Below are 15181 nucleotides of genomic sequence, written 5' to 3'. Positions count from 1 at the left end.
ACGGGCGAGCGGCACTTGCGGCGAGCGACTTTGCGCTCGTGCGAGAAGTCGACGACCACACCCGGTGCTGCACCAGATTGTGCGAGTCGGAGGCCCTGCTAATCATTCGCTCGGTGCCCAAAGTCCCTGACGGCTTGGCCTGTCGCCCCTTCCGACGCCCCCTCGAGCAACCTTTCCTTAGCCTCGAGTGATTCTTCCCTGGCGGGTCAGTGATCGACCAGAACTACGAAGTGGGAGCTGTAACATTTGGCGAGTGCTGTTTCCGAAGCGCGAGACATGGGGCAAGACGTAGCGCGGGACATGACAATACGTAGCGCAGCGCAGCGATAGGAAACAAGGCATCGCACAGGGTGCGCAAGGTGCTTCGCCATGACTCGCGCAAACTTAGTCCGCTGCCGACTGGCGCGTTCGCCGTCGATTGGATAGGTCCTGTTATTGAATCGAAAGAGTCCTGTTGTCGAATCGGATGGGTCCTGGTTTTGAGCTCAGCGGTCCAGCGATCGTATTGGCGACGATACAGTAACTTGCTGCCTATGATGCTGAGCCGAAGGTAGCCTGGGTTCAGGCGGGTGAAGGATCCATTCTGGGATGGTGACGTCGCAGCCTGCGTGTCGAACTCGCATCCGGCGTACCGTAGTCGCTACTGGATATCGAGGTTGGAGGCGGGATGTTTGAAGGCAACGCCCAGTTCGCCGGCAGGATAGTGAGGTTGTCGTCGAGGATGCAATCCTTGCGATCGCAGTTAGGCCTAATTTGTCGCGATAGGCCAGTTTCAACTCGCCGTAGACGGTATAGTCAGGCCACAGTTTGGGTTTGCAGGGAGCGAGGGGGCCGGCAACGTCGTGGGGTTGGCGAGCTTTGCACGGTTGAAGTGTTAGATTCGGGGAAGGAGAGGGCATGATAGATAGTTGAGGGGGATAGGTCAGACAGGAGTGGCGAGAAAAAGACGTTTCTTGCGAAGGGTGGTAAGGGGTACGAGGGCAATAGAGAACGAGGCTGCGCGGGGAGAGATGAATGATGTGGAATGGATAGAAGGGATGTTGAGGGAAAAGAGGGAGGTGCACTGGGAGACTGGCGGTACGGATGGTGGAAAAGAGAGGGATCAGGAAGTGGGGGATCGAAAGCATCGAGGGAAAGGGAGAGGGAATGGGGAGAGGGGAAGTGGGAGGGGGATGAGGCTAACATTCCCCCTGTGATGCACGTTTATATACGCTTGCTGAGCGTGGCTGTGCTGAGAGACATGCTGTAGAGTAATAGTCTAAAGCGCGATCGAAAAAGGTATTGTGTCTTACTCGCGACATAAAGGGGGAAGCTGTGGAATCTGAGTCGCGAGAACAGCAATGACCGTAACGGCAACGTCCGCCAGGCCGATCACTGGGAATAAGCGCCCGCACGTGACCGCATCTCTACGTGTCCTCTTCCCCCATCCCCCCTTTGCGCCTCCCTCCCCCCCGCGCGTCTACATATACTCCTGCACTTACACTCATTCACTCCTCGCTCGACTACCTCTTGTCTGCATACATCACAGAGACCTATGATCCTTCTCTGGTGGGCACTGCTCGCCTCTGCTCTCGGCCTCGCGCTCGCGGCGGACCTGTACAAAGTCCTTGACGTCGACCGCTCCGCCTCCGAGCGCGACATTCGATACGCGTACAAGAAGCTCAGCAAGAAATGGCACCCGGACAAGAACAAACAGGAGGGCGCAGAGGCGCGCTTCATCGAGATTGCGCATGCGTACGAGGTGCTGAGCGACAAGGAGGTGCGGCGACCCTACCCCACTACGTTTACTCAATCTGACTCGACCCCCTCCAGAAACGCGCCATCTACGACCGCCACGGCGAGGACGGCCTGCGCGCGCACGAGTCCGGCCAGCACCAGCCGAACCCCTTCGACATGTTCTCCAACTTCTTCGGCGGCGGGCACCAGCAGCACCAGCAGCAGCGCCGCGGGCCGTCGTCAGTCACCGAGTTTGAGGTTACGCTGGAGGATATGTATAAGGGGAACAGCATAGATGTGCGCGGTCGTTTCCCTCCTCGATCACTAAGTCCGCTGCACCGCGCCTATCCTTCTATTGCGTTTTCCTCCCTTTCATGGTGGCGCGGTTGCCGTCCCGCTCCCAAATCTCTCTCCCCTCCGCTCTATACCTCGTTAACCCGAACTGACCCCCCTCCCCCAGTTTCGCGTCAAGAAGAAGGTCCTCTGCGACCACTGCCGTGGCACAGGCGCCGCGTCCGACTCGGATATACATACATGTAGCCAGTGCGGCGGGAGTGGGGTGAGAGTGGTGAAGCAGCAGGTGCGCGTTGGCGAGTGCATATATGCGTTCCGTTCCCTCCCATGGTCTTGATGAGAAGACGAACTCAACTAACCTCATCCGTCTCTTGCAGATCTTCCCCGGCATGTTCGCGCAGCAGCAGATGACGTGCGACGCGTGCGGCGGGCGGGGGACGGTGGTGAAGAAGGTGTGCGGCGCGTGTGGGGGGAAGAAGGTGAGTTAGGAGTTTTAGATATTGCTCTCTTTCGTCACTCTGCGACGATACCTTCGGCTTTCGCATGCTTTCGAGCGCGATGTCAGGCTTGCGCGCTCGTCACTGGACCCCTCCCCCCGACGAGAGTTTTGTCGGATTACGAAGGTACACGAGGATTGCGAAGGTACTGACCCCGTATCCACCAGATCCTCGACCACACCGCGCACTTGACGCTCGATATCGAGCCGGGCACGCCGGAGGGGCACGAGGTTGTGTTCGAGGGGGAGGCGGATGAGAGGTGAGTGGGGGTGTTCTTTGCTGCCTCTCATCCTTTTCATCTTCATTTACAATGCTAATCCGATTTCTAATTCTACCCACCTTCGTTCTCAATGTACCCACTTTCATTCACAATGCTGACGAACACCCTGCCTCACAGCCCCGACTACGAGCCCGGCGACGTCGTGCTGCGCGTGCGCTCGCGGAAGGAGGCCGGCGGCTGGCGAAGGAAGGAGAGCAGCCTGTACTGGCGCGAGGTCGTCGGCGTGGGGGAGGTGAGTGGGCGAGTTCTGTGTATATCCAATTGACCGAAACTGTCAAGGCGCTGCTCGGCTTCGAGCGCAACCTGACGCACCTGGACGGGCATGTGGTGACGCTGAGGAGAGAGGGGGTGACGCAGCCGGGTGAGTGGATGCATATAATTTCCTACGGTCGTCTCGCCGAGGCCCTGACCAACCGAGACCCTGACTCTCCGGTCGTGTCCTGCAAGGGTACTGACCCCACCTCTAGGTCACATTCAGACCATACCCGGCGAGGGCATGCCCATCTTTGGGAAGGAGGGCCCGCCGGGCGACACGCACTCGCATGGAGATCTGTACGTCGAGTATGCGGTCGTGCTCCCGCAGGAGGTGGATGGGAAGTTGAGGAGGAGTGAGTAGAATCGTTTGATCGCTTTTGTGAATAGGGATGGAGGGGGGCTGGATAGGGAGGGAGGGGGGCTGGATGGGGATGGAGGCAGGCTGGATAGGGATGGAGGAAGCTGGATGGGGATGGAGGAAGCTGAATGGGGATGGAGAGAGGCTGAATAGGGACGGGCAAAGCTGACCATGCTTTGCAGAACTCGAGGAGGCGTTCGAGATGGGCGAGGCGGCGCACGACGAGTTATAACCTCGGTGGGCGTCGGAGGGGTATCTGGCTGCTCGCATGCCGTGCAGGGGCCCTCGCGAGCAGTCCTGCCTGAAGGACGCAGGAGTCGTGTCGATGGACGCCGGGGTCGTGTCGATGCGCGCGAGGCCCGAACGTGGGCTGTGTGCGGAGGGTAGCCGCGTAGGAGATCCTCTAGACTAACGGGGGCACCAGGGCCGCGGTGCGAGGGCCCTGCGACCGTACGAGGGCCCTATGACTGTACAAGGGCTCGAAGACAGAGGTTGACGCTGTTTAGAAATAGTGTACGTGCGAGGATACCATAAACACCGGCATATCATTATTCGCTTTCGGTCTTGGTTCGCTGCCGCATACCTATCATTGTGCACGACGAAAGGCAAGACCGCAACGTACGCTTCGACCTCCATCGCAATGCTTTGACCACAGCCGCAACCTACGTTTCAACCAACGCCTTGCGCACATCAAGCCAGGTCATGCTCAACTCGTTCTCGTCGAACTTGATAAGGGCGAGATTCGGGAAGAGCTGGTGTAGGAATGTCGTCGTCTGCTCCACACAGTCCTCGTCGAGCGGGGAGTCGCCAATGTAGAGGCGGGATAGCGGGTGTGAGGGTGGACGAGAGTTCAGTGCGGACGGTGGCGACTTTGGCGACTTGAGCTCGGTGGGGATGTCCGGGACGCTACCGCTGTGCACGGTCACAGGGATAGACAGGTCTCGAAGCCTGGGGCACAGCCGCGCGTAGTGCACGAGCGCCCCAAGCGTCGCGGGCGTGTCCACCGTGTACAGCGACAGATCGTACACCGTCGCCGTGTTAAACCCGAGGAGCTCTACGTTAGGCCACCACCCCGCGACCTGCTCGTGCTCATCGTCTGTGAGCAGCACGCCGAGCGTGGCATTGAGGGCGACGTGCGTGAGATGGCGGAAGGCGGCGAGGATCTCAATGTGGTGGAGCTGCAGAGGGGAGTAGCGCCCGATGAACGGGCGGATGAGCAGCTGGCGGAGCGTGTCGTGGGGCACGTGGTCGTGCAGGGCGAGGAGGATGGCGTGCAGCTGGTCAGCGTCGGCGCGGAATAGCGGGAGGGCGGAGAAAGTGCGCAGGAAGGGGAAGCGCCATGAGCGCAGGGCACCCATGAGGGCGGGCGCGAAGAGGCCGTGCAGGCCGAGGTGCTGCAGGGCCAGAAAGCAGCTGGGCATTTGAGAAGGGGTCACGTCAGTGAAGTCCAGGCTGCGGGCCCTAACGCTGAAGCGCAGGTGGAGCGTGCGCAGGGTCGGGATGTAGGCGAATGTGGCAAGCAGGTCTGTATTCCGTTTGTCGCGGATGAAGAGGTCTACCTTTTCGAGAAGGGTGTAGTGCTGTGGGATGGCCATCAGAAGCTTCGAGCCATGCGTGTGGTAATCCTCGGGGAGGATGAAGGTGGATTCGGTCACGACGAGCTCGCGGAGCGTGTAGCTGGTAATGCAGAGAGGAGACAGCAGCAGATTATACAGTGAGGTGAAGGCAGGGCTCAAGGGCACCATAGGCGTGGAACGAGGGATCTCGAAGCGCAGGCAGCGAAGGTTCGGGAAGAGACAACGGGGTGGAGGACACCTGGCGAGTGCCTCGACGACTGCTTCGGCACAGTCCGAGGTGGGATCCGCGGGGTCCTTCGCAGTGATGAGGGCCTTCACCAGCTGAGCTCGACTGTATACGGTGTCCCAGTCTGTTCCCAATATTTGTCGACGCAGTGACTGGGTAGCAAAAGTCTGACTTAGATACCGAAGGTCACGGCGAGCGAGCGAAGGTTCTTACCAAGCGCGTCCCTTGGATTCCTGTTGTTCTGGGTTCCAAGTGCCATGCGTCACAGGGGAGCAGCCTGAGCAACGGCTGAAGCCCGTGCATGGTTTCCCAAAGCAGCGGAGTAGCTGCATCATGCCAGTCCCGCGATACCCGCGCCAGGCGACCGAGGTCGCGCTGGGAGATATCTTGATCGGAAAAGATGATATCCAGAATCTCACATGGTAGACACACGGGCTCATTCGGCACAAGGGACATGGGAGATGTAACCGAGGCTCAGGGTGATGGATCGGACTGAACGTGGGGGCGTGTCAATGTACTCGTGAAAGGCCTCGGCCGCTGCCGATCTCACGTGCTCATGTTAGGTCAACCGTGACCGTCACGTTTCAAGAATGGGTTATGCCTTGTGTCATCGTGAAGCTGACATGCATGAGCGTTGAGAGCTGTATATACGCGAGCCATCCTACGTATCTATTAGACATCACGCCCCCTTCATTCCCAGATCCTCTGCAATCAGCATAGCGGCCTTCTCCCCAATCACGAGCGCGGTGCTACACGTATTGGCGCCAACGTTGAAGGGTGCGATGGAGAGCTGGCATAGCGTGGGTTTAGGAGATGATTAAGGAAAGTTGGTTCGGCGATGATAGTGGTAAGGTAAAATCGAACATAAGAGAATTGCGGATAATCTATGGTAAGCACTCACATCGACTATCTTAAGGCCCTGCACGCCGTACACGTTGAGCCGGGCGTCAACAACGCCGCCTTCCGAGCGAGGCCTCATGGGACATGTACCAAGCTGTGGTAAGCGAGTAAACGTTCAGGCGGATGCATAAGTTGTCAGAAGAGTGGGGACCAACGCACCGAATGCCACGTCGTTTGCACTGGGGGATAATGGCTCAGCTCAGCCTCTCGCTGCATTGGATAGTTCAGCGGTATACACACCATGTTCTCTCGCCCAATCTTCTATCGCCTTATCGTCTTCCGCGCTGTACACGATGTTTGGCGCGTCAATGGGGACGGGACCCGGGGCGGGGCCTGCTAGGGGACTTGTGAAATCTTTCTTCGTTTCTGTATGCCTCTCTTGCTGGATGTCGCGGTTTCCTTGCTGGGCGCTAGCAGTGGGCGGCTCTTTCGCCTCACTTTCGTATTCCAGCTTGACAAGAGGCATGCTGCTGATACCGACGGTCGGGCCCTCGGAGGCGACGGTCGCGTCGTCGGTGGCAGTGGTCGTATCGACGTTTGCTCTTGAAGACACGGCGGCCCCGCAACCCGGGAAGATCGGGTGTGCCATCGCGAGCTCGCCTCTGTATACCGGCATCCGCCGCGCGAGCTCTCGGGAGTGCTTATAGCCCCAGACGAGGGCGGCGAGGTCTGCGCCGGAGCTGATACAGGCGGTAAATATGGCCTTTTGATGAAGACCAGGACGAGAACACTCACTCCTCCAAAAACCCCGACTCGAAGGCTGGCGGCGCGAACGCGTCTGTCGCGCTGGTAATATGGGTGCGTCCACGCGATTGAGGGTAAAGCTAGAATGGGTTATTGAGAGATTACTCGGAATATCAGCGCAAAGTCCCACAAGCACCGTGTAGAACGAGATAGCCAGGAATCTGCTCTTGTGATCAACGGAGGGGGTGGCGCCAATCCTGTATGTGCGGAGGTCAAGGTGGCGGCCGTATTATGAGCGATAATGGCAATGCAAGAGTGAGGTTATGAAGATCCATTTTCCGAGGCAAGCAGCTACTCACGACACTGCAGAGCACGAGATAGCCAGAAGCGGCTTATCTGGCGCGCTCTCGAATACTTCGTCCCAGTAGGCCGCGAAAGCGGGGCCCATGGAGGCGCGCTCAGTCGCAGTAGGGCGGATCTTGATGCCAGCGTCAATGCCGCTAGAGGGTGGGTAAATGTCAGATGAGGGTAATGGCCAAGATGACGAGCAGAACATGCAAGGGAAAGAGGATTCCGGGCCAACAGCGTGTGGGAAACCTGATGAATATAGTAAAGGCTTACTTTGTCGCCTTCAACCCCTTGCCTTCCTCTTCGTACATCTTCGACCAGTAGGCGATTTCCTCCGGCTCTCCGTCGAGAAGAGCGTCCAGCGTCTCCATATCATCGTCCGCATGGTATCTGACGTGCATGAGATGGTGATCTGCGGGATTTGGAGTCAACAATGAAGTATTCCACTATGTATATGAACAGGAGACAACAAGCGTGCGTACCCTGATAACTCTCCCCCACCCCAGGAAGATCGACCACGACCGGGATAGCGAGCTTCTCCAGCAGCTGCGCGCCTCCTATTCCAGACCGCTCGAGGATCGCCGGTGTGCCGAATGCGCCTGCGGATAAGACGACGAGCTTGGCTGCGTATACGGTGCTGATCCCAGAGCCTGGCTGGTTCTCGCTGACGTACTCGACGCCGCACGCCTTCTTATCTCTACCATGAAATGGTGAATCAGACGAGGGTTGTACTGTAGATCGGGAGGAGGAGCACCGTACGTACTTGAACAGCACTCGGACCACGCGCGCGCCAGCAATGAGCCGCAGATTCGTGTTCGCGGCCTGATTATAAATGTAGTGGTGCGCGGGGTCCGAGCGCCTCCCGCTCTCCTTGTCGATCCACTTCGGCCAGCGCTGCGAGTCCAAATGATCGTACGTCAGAAGGAACGGTGGGCGCCCATTGACAATCGGGACAGCGGTCGTCTAGTGGGATCTGATAACGTACCGCATACTTGTCGCACTCAAATAGCGTGTTCATGTCCGCGGTGATCTCGCGTTCCTTGTCGTACGCCGCCGCCACGTCCAGGAACTCGCGCGCAAAATGCAGGAAATGACCGCCGTAGGACACCTTGAGCAGCCCGTCGTACCCGTGTGTGTCTTGTCGGGGCGAGTCCTCTTGATAGGTCTCTGACTGGAGGTTGGGAAAGGTTCAGCATGCTGACGCCAGCAGACTCCGGAGCACAAGTGTCGAACGCTTCAGCCGCCATACCTTCTTCAACAACGGGAGTAGCTCCTTGGTAGTCCATCCAGGAGCGCCCCAGTCGTCGTAGTCGGACGCCGCGGCGCGAGTATACATCATGACTGTCGAGGTTTGATTATGCCGCTATCGCGTCAAGCACCGAGGAGGTGGCTACGCACAGTTGACCGAGCTGCCTCCGCCGACGCAATGCCCGACAGGGACGACGATAGATCGATTGGCTAGGGCGGCGCTAGGGGATGAGACATAGGGCGTGACGGTCGCGCTCTCTGGTGCGAGGTGGGTGACGAAGCGGTATGGCTCGACGTGCGCTGCGAGGCCAAGGGTATGGGGACCGGCTTCAAGGAGCTGAAGGTGGGATTAGCGTGATATGAATGGGAAGGGTACAAAGACGTACCAGAATCCTGAGAGAGGGATCAGCAGCGGCGAGGCGACCGGCTGCGACACAGGCAGCAGTCCCAGCTGTAGATGATCGATGTAGTTCATCAGAATATGCAACTCGGAGGGCAAGAACTGTATACGGACCCCCGGCGAAAATAATATCGTACTCCTTGCGCACAGACATTGTTGCAAGGGCGAGTGCGGAAGAAGGGCGCCCCGAGTATTCCTTCGAAGACAGCTATATAGGCACCCTACGCGGCCGTAGATCGCTGCATGACATTGCGGAGGCTGTCAACTAAAATGAGCCAATGGCTATGTAAGCTATGTGTAGTGCACGGTGTACTGTACTCAAGTGGACTACAGTCCGAGTTGTGACCGAGTAGCATGGTAGATCATGCTCAAACCGCTCGGCAGAGGGAGTCTGTCGTGCACGGTATCGAGCGCTAGTGAGACTTGTCCTCTTCACGCCGTAAAGAATTTGGTCCAGCATATGCTCGAGAGTACTGACGCGCCTCCCTGGCACATTGCGATGAGCGCCGGAATATGAAGCGTACTCGCACGTCAGACAAGGGATGACGCTTATTGCATAGTCTGCAATTGGCAGTACCAATGAGCGTTCAAGGGCCCATGCGAGGTGTTTGACTCCTGGAGAGCATGGCAATTTCGACCAAGTTGGTCCCGTTCAAGAGCCTGAAAATGCACATATCGTTCCGAGCCCGTATTTGCCTGGAAGAAATAGACCAGGAAAGAGGTTCTCTACCGAGTTCGCAGCAGAGTCGACCTGGTGTGATGGTTGAGAGCAGGTTCAAACGCGGGTGATGCCGACCAATGCACGTGGTGATTATAGGGCAAGCGCGCGACGCGACGGAACGCGTCGCGTCACGCGATCGTGACATCTCCTCTTGTCTCCTCCCGCGACCCGCCCTCCCAAATCATGTCTCTCTGGGTAGACCAGGTGCGTCTTTTGTGTCTGGATTACTGCCTTTATGCTAACTTGTGCATCAAGTACCGCCCACGCTCTCTCAGCGAGCTCCATTACCACCAAGGACTCTCGAAGCGCCTACAATCACTGGTTCGCTATGCAAATGGCACACCCTTTCCAAGAAGCTCATGTACAATAGGCTTCTTCAGGCGACTTTCCCCACATACTCTTCTATGGGCCGTCAGGAGCAGGGAAGAAGACCCGCATCAGCTGCGTTCTGAAGGAGCTGTTTGGACCGGGGGCAGAGAAGGTGCGTCGTGCCGATCATTCCGTACAGGCGCAGTAGCTCACGATAATCGTATAGTTGAAAATCGACCAGCGAATCTTTCTGTCTCCCTCCAAGCGCAAACTGGAGATCAACCTCGTTCAGAGCAACTTCCACATAGAGATCACGCCCAGGTGCGTCTGTGATAACCCATGCCTCAACACCCTGCTCATACTATGTCAGCGAAGCCGGGAACTATGACCGAGTGGTCATACAAGAACTGCTGAAGGAGATCGCGCAGACGCAGCAGGTTGATCTCAACGCGAAGCAGCGCTTCAAGGGTGCGTGTTCACCTCCCCTTCCCCATCCACTCCCTTACCCACTCCCACCCACCTAACTTTACCCACCCCCAGTCGTCGTCATCAACGAAGCCGACGGCCTCTCGCGCGACGCGCAGGCCGCCCTCCGCCGCACCATGGAAAAATACATGTCCAACCTGCGCATCATCCTCTGCGCGAACAGCACCAGCCGCCTCATCGCCCCGATCAAGAGCCGCTGCCTCCTCATGCGCGTCGCGGCGCCGAACGCGGGGGAGATGATGAGTGTGCTGGATTATGTGGCGCGCAGGGTGGGCTTCGATTTGCCGCCGGAGGCGGGGCAGCAGATCGTGGCGGACTCGGGCGGGAATTTGAGGAAGGCGATTTTGGTGCTGGAGGCGTTGAAGATGCAGTCGTGAGTGGATTTTTTCTTTTATTTTGTTTTTTTCTCTTTTTCTGGGTGGTTCCGGACTTTGGACGATGCCAGAGTGCTGCGAATGGCATGTTTTGTTGTGATAGTGGGCAACGAACGCACTTGGTAGTGGTAGTGGGCAACGAACACGCGGTATACTAACCCCCAACGAATGCGCGGTATACTAGCCCCCACCTCACACGGTATACTAAAACTCACCTCACAGACCCGACCTCACCGGGCCCCTCGCGATCGCCAAACCAGACTGGGAAACATACTGCCACAAAGTCGCGGACCTGATCGTCGCGGAGCAGTCGCCCGCGCGCGTCATGGAGGTCCGCGCGAAGTTCTACGAGCTGCTGAGCCACTGTATACCGCCGACGGTCATTTTGAAGGTGCGTAGCCCGTTGCTCGTGTTCGTCGTTCGTTTGTCCTCGCTCGGACGTTCGTTGGCCCTCGCTCGGGCATTCGTTGTTCCTCGCACATAAACTCATTGTTCCCCGCTCATACATTCGTTGGCCCTTGCTCACTCGTGCGCCTGTCTCCGTCGCTCCTTCATCACTCGTGCCGCCTCTCCGAGCGAACCGTTTGCTCGTGGTGAGTATGTAAACTGTACATGCGATACTCACCCCGCCCGACAGACAGTCGCGGAACGCGTCGTCGAGCGCGTGGACGAGTCGCTGAAGGCCGATGTCATGCACTGGGCGGCGATCTTTGTGAGTTGTTCTCCTATCTGCAAGCCTGGTTTTCTCCCGTATTTCGAGCCTCATTGTATCTGACCTCATATCCCCCTCCGTCTACAGGAAAACCGCATGCGAATAGGCAGCAAAAAGATTTTCCACCTAGAAGCGTGGGTCGTCAAGGTTATGAGCTTGCAGAAGGTGAGTATCCGATATAGGTCGGCGCTTGGGCATGTTTGCGCACAAGTCGGTGGATGGACGGACACTAACGCCTACGCCTACAGCACTTTTACTACGGGATGGATTTATCGGAGTTTGACTAGGGATTTGTTTGTACTATAGTGCCGGCCCTTTTTGGGTTTTGTGAGACGCAAGCGACGACTAGCAGCGACTGTCAAATATCGTCTGCGAAGACTTGTAACATAGCTGGTGGCAAGCCATGGAAAGCTCGCTTGGACCAAGCGAGCAACACTGGAAGCTCATGTGGAAGCCTGCACATCGAATTGCGCTTTGAGGTCTGAAGCTCAGCACTCCTTAGAAAGTCAGAAAATGAGGAAAATGATGTTGCGGTTGTGACCGTGCAACGTGCGCCTGCGCTCACGCAGGCGGTTCGTGCAGCGGCCCCGCAGTGCTGCGTCCTAGCGTCCTGAGCGATATCACATCTCTTCCGAGGCATGGGACGGTCTTCACTGTGACCTCCAGGGCTTTACTGCATGTCCGCGGTGGATGGGTGATTGTGGGCGTGCGTCACGCCGCGAACGCTGACGCGTGACCGCGTCGCGGCGCGCGGCGCGCGCCTGCTGGCGCCTACACAATGACGTCACTTTCCGCGATAACCATTTTTTGTACTTGTTTGGCCGGACATACAGCCCTGTTCCTCGTGGGTTAGTCAGTGTTGCTCGCTCCGCCTTTCCCTCCCTCGCAAGCTCGGGGGGTCCCTTAGGCGTCGCTCGCAATTATCTACTACTGAATGTGCCCTGAAGATCGCCTACATAAGTACAACAGCTGCCTAATGCGGATACGGCTATTGCCGGGCGGAAGCATATCCTCTGATGCCTCCGTTTTATGGACTCGGACTCCGTGTGTTGCGGCGCTCGACATGTCGGTCGATGTGAGGTACTGTCTAGCGCGAACTTTATCTACTAGCTGGCGCTCTGACCCCAAGAACCATGAGGTGCCTTCCCGCCGCTTGTCGCGAACGTCCGTGTGCGTTGTTTCGTTTCCACGCCGGTCCTCTCTTCTAGCTGGCGGGCATATCCGATGATAACTTTCATAGGCTGTACCCTTCGCCAATTGCGAGGGCCTATCCTTCGTCGATCGCAAGGCAATCGCGGGTGATCAACCCATGTCGCCCGCCTCGGTAATTAACGCGCTCTCGGAGATGTGGGAATTTCTGAGCGATGGCGAATGGCAGCTTACTCCCTGTATTCTCGGGTGAATGTACGCAGTCTAGCCGGCCACAGCGCTGACAAGGCTAGGACTCACGGAGATCACTGGCCATGTTATGGTGGGCTGCTCCATCCCCCAGCGCTGTCTCACTCGAAAAGGTATGGTCTACTGATGTGGCCATTCAGTAAACGTTCGCGGGAGAAGCACCTGGGGCCACGAGGCTAGCTACTGCAGCACCACGAGGCTACGCGTGGACCCTGACCCTTCCATAAACCGCAAACGCGGTGTCCATCGTCCTCAGCACACGACCGCGATAGACTGCGCCAGCGCCGGGCGATCCTCAGGACATACACGGACATGCGGCATACCTCGGGCTGCGCTATTACGCGTGGATTGCCCGTTACAGATGTCAGGGCGAGGATTAGATGTCGGGCGTCCGCCCTGGGCGCGAGAATAAGCGCCTGTTTTCAGGCCCGTGGGTCATTCAGCGTGAGCCTCCCCATCGAGGGGTTCGGGCTTCTCGGGGGTTTGGGTGACATCTGTCCGTATAGCCTCTTGCGACTATCCATATAGCCTTTGGCGAGTAGGGGGCAGCGGGGCGAGGCGGCAAGCGTAAATCCCATTAGATGGAGTAGTCAGTAGTACACAATACGATAAGTTCAGCGCGAGTCCCGAGATATATGTTACGATAGTAGAGTCTGTGGTTCGTGTCCGTGCGAGTGTGAGTATGTATAGCGACAAGTGCAGTATCCAAGAACACGGACGTGCGAAGAAACAAGCTTGGGAAGAGTAGAAAGAAAGTATTAGATCATGAAAGCGCCGCCATAACACCCTGCGTCGTACTGGCTAGCAGTGTACGTCGTGTAGGAAGGAGAGGGTGCGTATGTTGAATGTGATGAGGAGGCGTATGTCGACGCTGGCGAGGGCGCGTGCATAGACGACCCGGACTGCGTATAGGCTGAGGGCCCATCGAAGGAGGAAAAGTTGTACTGGGACCCGCCGCCGTGCGGAGGATGGATACCGGTCCCCTGCATCGACTCGAACGCCGGCGCTCGAGTGGGAGGCGGCGGAGACGATGGGAGGACGCACTGCGAAGAAGTAAGGTCACGATGATAATCGTCAAACAAAAAATACATACCTGCCAATCGATGGGCGCCACGGGTTGCTCACGGAGGGGCGACAACATCGACATGGGGCCCATGGGCGCAGGCGGCGGTGAGTAGTAGAAACGATGAAGGACTGACACCATGGGACTCCCATGCGCGGCCGCGGGATGTTCACGCGATGTCGCGCTATCGTGTGTCTGCCCGTGGTCCATGATGACGTTCTGCAGCACACGGAAGTGGCTGGGATCTGTCAGGCCGTCAGTACCGTGTCGCGACCAGGAAGAGGAGATACTCACGACGACGCTCGCAAAGGACTTGCCAGATCGCGGTGGGGAAGGCCGCAGTGTAGTGCCAGAGCAATTGATCGCGCTCCTGCGAAAACCCGTAGAACGATAGCGGGCAGGCGGCGCTGAGGAGCGGGAGGATCGCGTCGCCCTCGAAGATGGTGCACACCGTCTCCGAGAACAGAGCACCGCGAGACGAGAAGCAAAGAAGTGGCGGTTCGCACATGTTGGGCGAGAGGAAAGTGGGCGCGTCGTACATGGCCCTGTTGTTGAGATCGATGTGCATCTCGGTCTCGTTCGCGAGGGAGTCAAGACAGAAGGTGTGGGGGAATACGACTTCTTGCATCGCCGACGCTGCGCGGTGGATGCGCTGGCTATCGGATATGGATATACAAGGGGGTGGAGGAGTGTTCGCGGGAGGCGACGACCCTTCGGAGCCATGGGCGGAATGGCTCTGATTGTACGCATCGAGCTTTAGTTTCTCCAGGACTAAAGACGACGGTCAGAGGGGACAGGTGCTAGAAGCGACAAACGTACTCTTGTCATCCTTGCAGCTTTCCTTCAGCTGCTGAAGGCGACTGCTGACTTGCTTCGCCGTCCGCCATTCGCCGGTTCGTTGATAGATGTACTCAGAAATAAAGCGATTGCGTCGTGGAAACCGGTTCAATGCCTTAGTGGACTTAGTGTCGGGCTCGTATGCAGCGAGACCTGAGCATTATAGTCAGCGACCGCGCGAGGCGGTAAGGCTCGAAGCTTACCCTTAAGTAGAGCCTTCTCGCTAACGGAGAGTGAGCATAGACACGGCAAGTTGTGAGACGATACTCACAGATGTGGAGGCCATACCGCTTCGCCCTTGCCCTTCATCGTCTTCCAGGCCTTCCGGCCAGTGACGCTGAGCTGAGTGATATCGAAGTCGGCGGTACTTCGCGCCTGTGTGCTATCGTCGCGCTGCATCGAGTAGGGTGAGAGGGAGGATGACGCAAAGAGGGTGAGTCCGGCAGGGGAAACTAGGTGGAACGCACTCAGCATCGCTGCTTTTAAGTGAACGCCGTC

At 57.7% G+C, this 15181-nt stretch overlaps 5 protein-coding genes across 5 annotated transcripts; 2 read left to right on the top strand and 3 right to left on the bottom strand.

The window, feature by feature from the left end:
* Nucleotides 1-1414: 1414 nt before the first annotated feature.
* Nucleotides 1415-4046, top strand: SCHCODRAFT_02643055 (DnaJ-domain-containing protein). Its single transcript, XM_003027276.2, has 9 exons — nucleotides 1415-1759; nucleotides 1813-2013; nucleotides 2177-2296; nucleotides 2388-2489; nucleotides 2675-2766; nucleotides 2905-3019; nucleotides 3067-3148; nucleotides 3255-3395; nucleotides 3583-4046. The coding sequence occupies exons 1-9, from the start codon at nucleotides 1535-1537 to the stop codon at nucleotides 3630-3632; spliced, it is 1128 nt and encodes a 375-aa protein (XP_003027322.1). The 5' UTR covers nucleotides 1415-1534; the 3' UTR covers nucleotides 3633-4046.
* Nucleotides 4047-4062: 16 nt separating this feature from the next.
* SCHCODRAFT_02518548 (uncharacterized protein) lies at nucleotides 4063-5659 on the bottom strand (the record flags this gene model as incomplete). Its single annotated transcript, XM_050343398.1, has 2 exons — nucleotides 4063-5355; nucleotides 5417-5659. The coding sequence occupies 2 exons, from the start codon at nucleotides 5657-5659 to the stop codon at nucleotides 4063-4065; spliced, it is 1536 nt and encodes a 511-aa protein (XP_050197440.1).
* A 129-nt stretch (nucleotides 5660-5788) lies between these two features.
* Nucleotides 5789-8974, bottom strand: SCHCODRAFT_02693570 (alcohol oxidase-like protein). Its single transcript, XM_050346856.1, has 15 exons — nucleotides 8898-8974; nucleotides 8770-8834; nucleotides 8534-8720; nucleotides 8385-8476; nucleotides 8121-8306; nucleotides 7899-8029; nucleotides 7618-7832; nucleotides 7409-7547; nucleotides 7147-7287; nucleotides 6978-7044; nucleotides 6839-6927; nucleotides 6344-6783; nucleotides 6263-6282; nucleotides 6105-6197; nucleotides 5789-5993 (listed from the first exon to the last, which is right to left on the bottom strand). The coding sequence occupies exons 1-15, from the start codon at nucleotides 8935-8937 to the stop codon at nucleotides 5883-5885; spliced, it is 2016 nt and encodes a 671-aa protein (XP_050197439.1). The 5' UTR covers nucleotides 8938-8974; the 3' UTR covers nucleotides 5789-5882.
* A 688-nt stretch (nucleotides 8975-9662) lies between these two features.
* On the top strand, nucleotides 9663-11693 carry SCHCODRAFT_02643047 (P-loop containing nucleoside triphosphate hydrolase protein; the record flags this gene model as incomplete). The annotated part of the gene is made up of 9 exons (XM_050346306.1): nucleotides 9663-9708; nucleotides 9760-9825; nucleotides 9875-9985; nucleotides 10040-10134; nucleotides 10184-10281; nucleotides 10354-10672; nucleotides 10896-11064; nucleotides 11311-11385; nucleotides 11473-11693. Exons 1-9 carry the CDS (start codon nucleotides 9688-9690, stop codon nucleotides 11689-11691), a joined length of 1173 nt encoding a protein of 390 aa, XP_050197438.1. The 5' UTR covers nucleotides 9663-9687.
* Nucleotides 11694-13541: 1848 nt separating this feature from the next.
* SCHCODRAFT_02519514 (uncharacterized protein) lies at nucleotides 13542-15082 on the bottom strand (the record flags this gene model as incomplete). Its single annotated transcript, XM_003027091.1, has 6 exons — nucleotides 13542-13826; nucleotides 13877-14091; nucleotides 14141-14617; nucleotides 14666-14836; nucleotides 14887-14906; nucleotides 14955-15082. The coding sequence occupies 6 exons, from the start codon at nucleotides 15080-15082 to the stop codon at nucleotides 13542-13544; spliced, it is 1296 nt and encodes a 431-aa protein (XP_003027137.1).
* Between the last annotated feature and the right edge of the window lie 99 nt (nucleotides 15083-15181).

Source organism: Schizophyllum commune, assembly GCF_000143185.2.
Source record: "Schizophyllum commune H4-8 unplaced genomic scaffold SCHCOscaffold_14, whole genome shotgun sequence".
In the NCBI taxonomy this organism is placed as follows: Eukaryota; Fungi; Basidiomycota; class Agaricomycetes; order Agaricales; family Schizophyllaceae; genus Schizophyllum; species Schizophyllum commune.
The sequence above is the reverse complement of the archived record's forward strand: the minus strand, read 5'-3'. Positions and strand labels throughout refer to the sequence as shown.

Excerpts from the sequence above, each read along its gene's own strand:
- SCHCODRAFT_02643055 (XM_003027276.2), top strand. The coding sequence starts at position 1,535 with ATGATCCTTCTCTGGTGGGCACTGCTCGCCTCTGCTCTCGGCCTCGCG. Across the intron at positions 2,490-2,674 it reads GCGCGTGTGGGGGGAAGAAG|ATCCTCGACCACACCGCGCA; the intron begins GTGAGTTAGGAG and ends CGTATCCACCAG. Across the intron at positions 3,396-3,582 it reads GGATGGGAAGTTGAGGAGGA|AACTCGAGGAGGCGTTCGAG; the intron begins GTGAGTAGAATC and ends CATGCTTTGCAG.
- SCHCODRAFT_02693570 (XM_050346856.1), bottom strand. The coding sequence starts at position 8,937 with ATGTCTGTGCGCAAGGAGTACGATATTATTTTCGCCGGGG. Across the intron at positions 8,307-8,384 it reads TACTCCCGTTGTTGAAGAAG|TCAGAGACCTATCAAGAGGA; the intron begins GTATGGCGGCTG and ends CCCAACCTCCAG. Across the intron at positions 7,288-7,408 it reads AAGGGGTTGAAGGCGACAAA|CGGCATTGACGCTGGCATCA; the intron begins GTAAGCCTTTAC and ends CCCACCCTCTAG.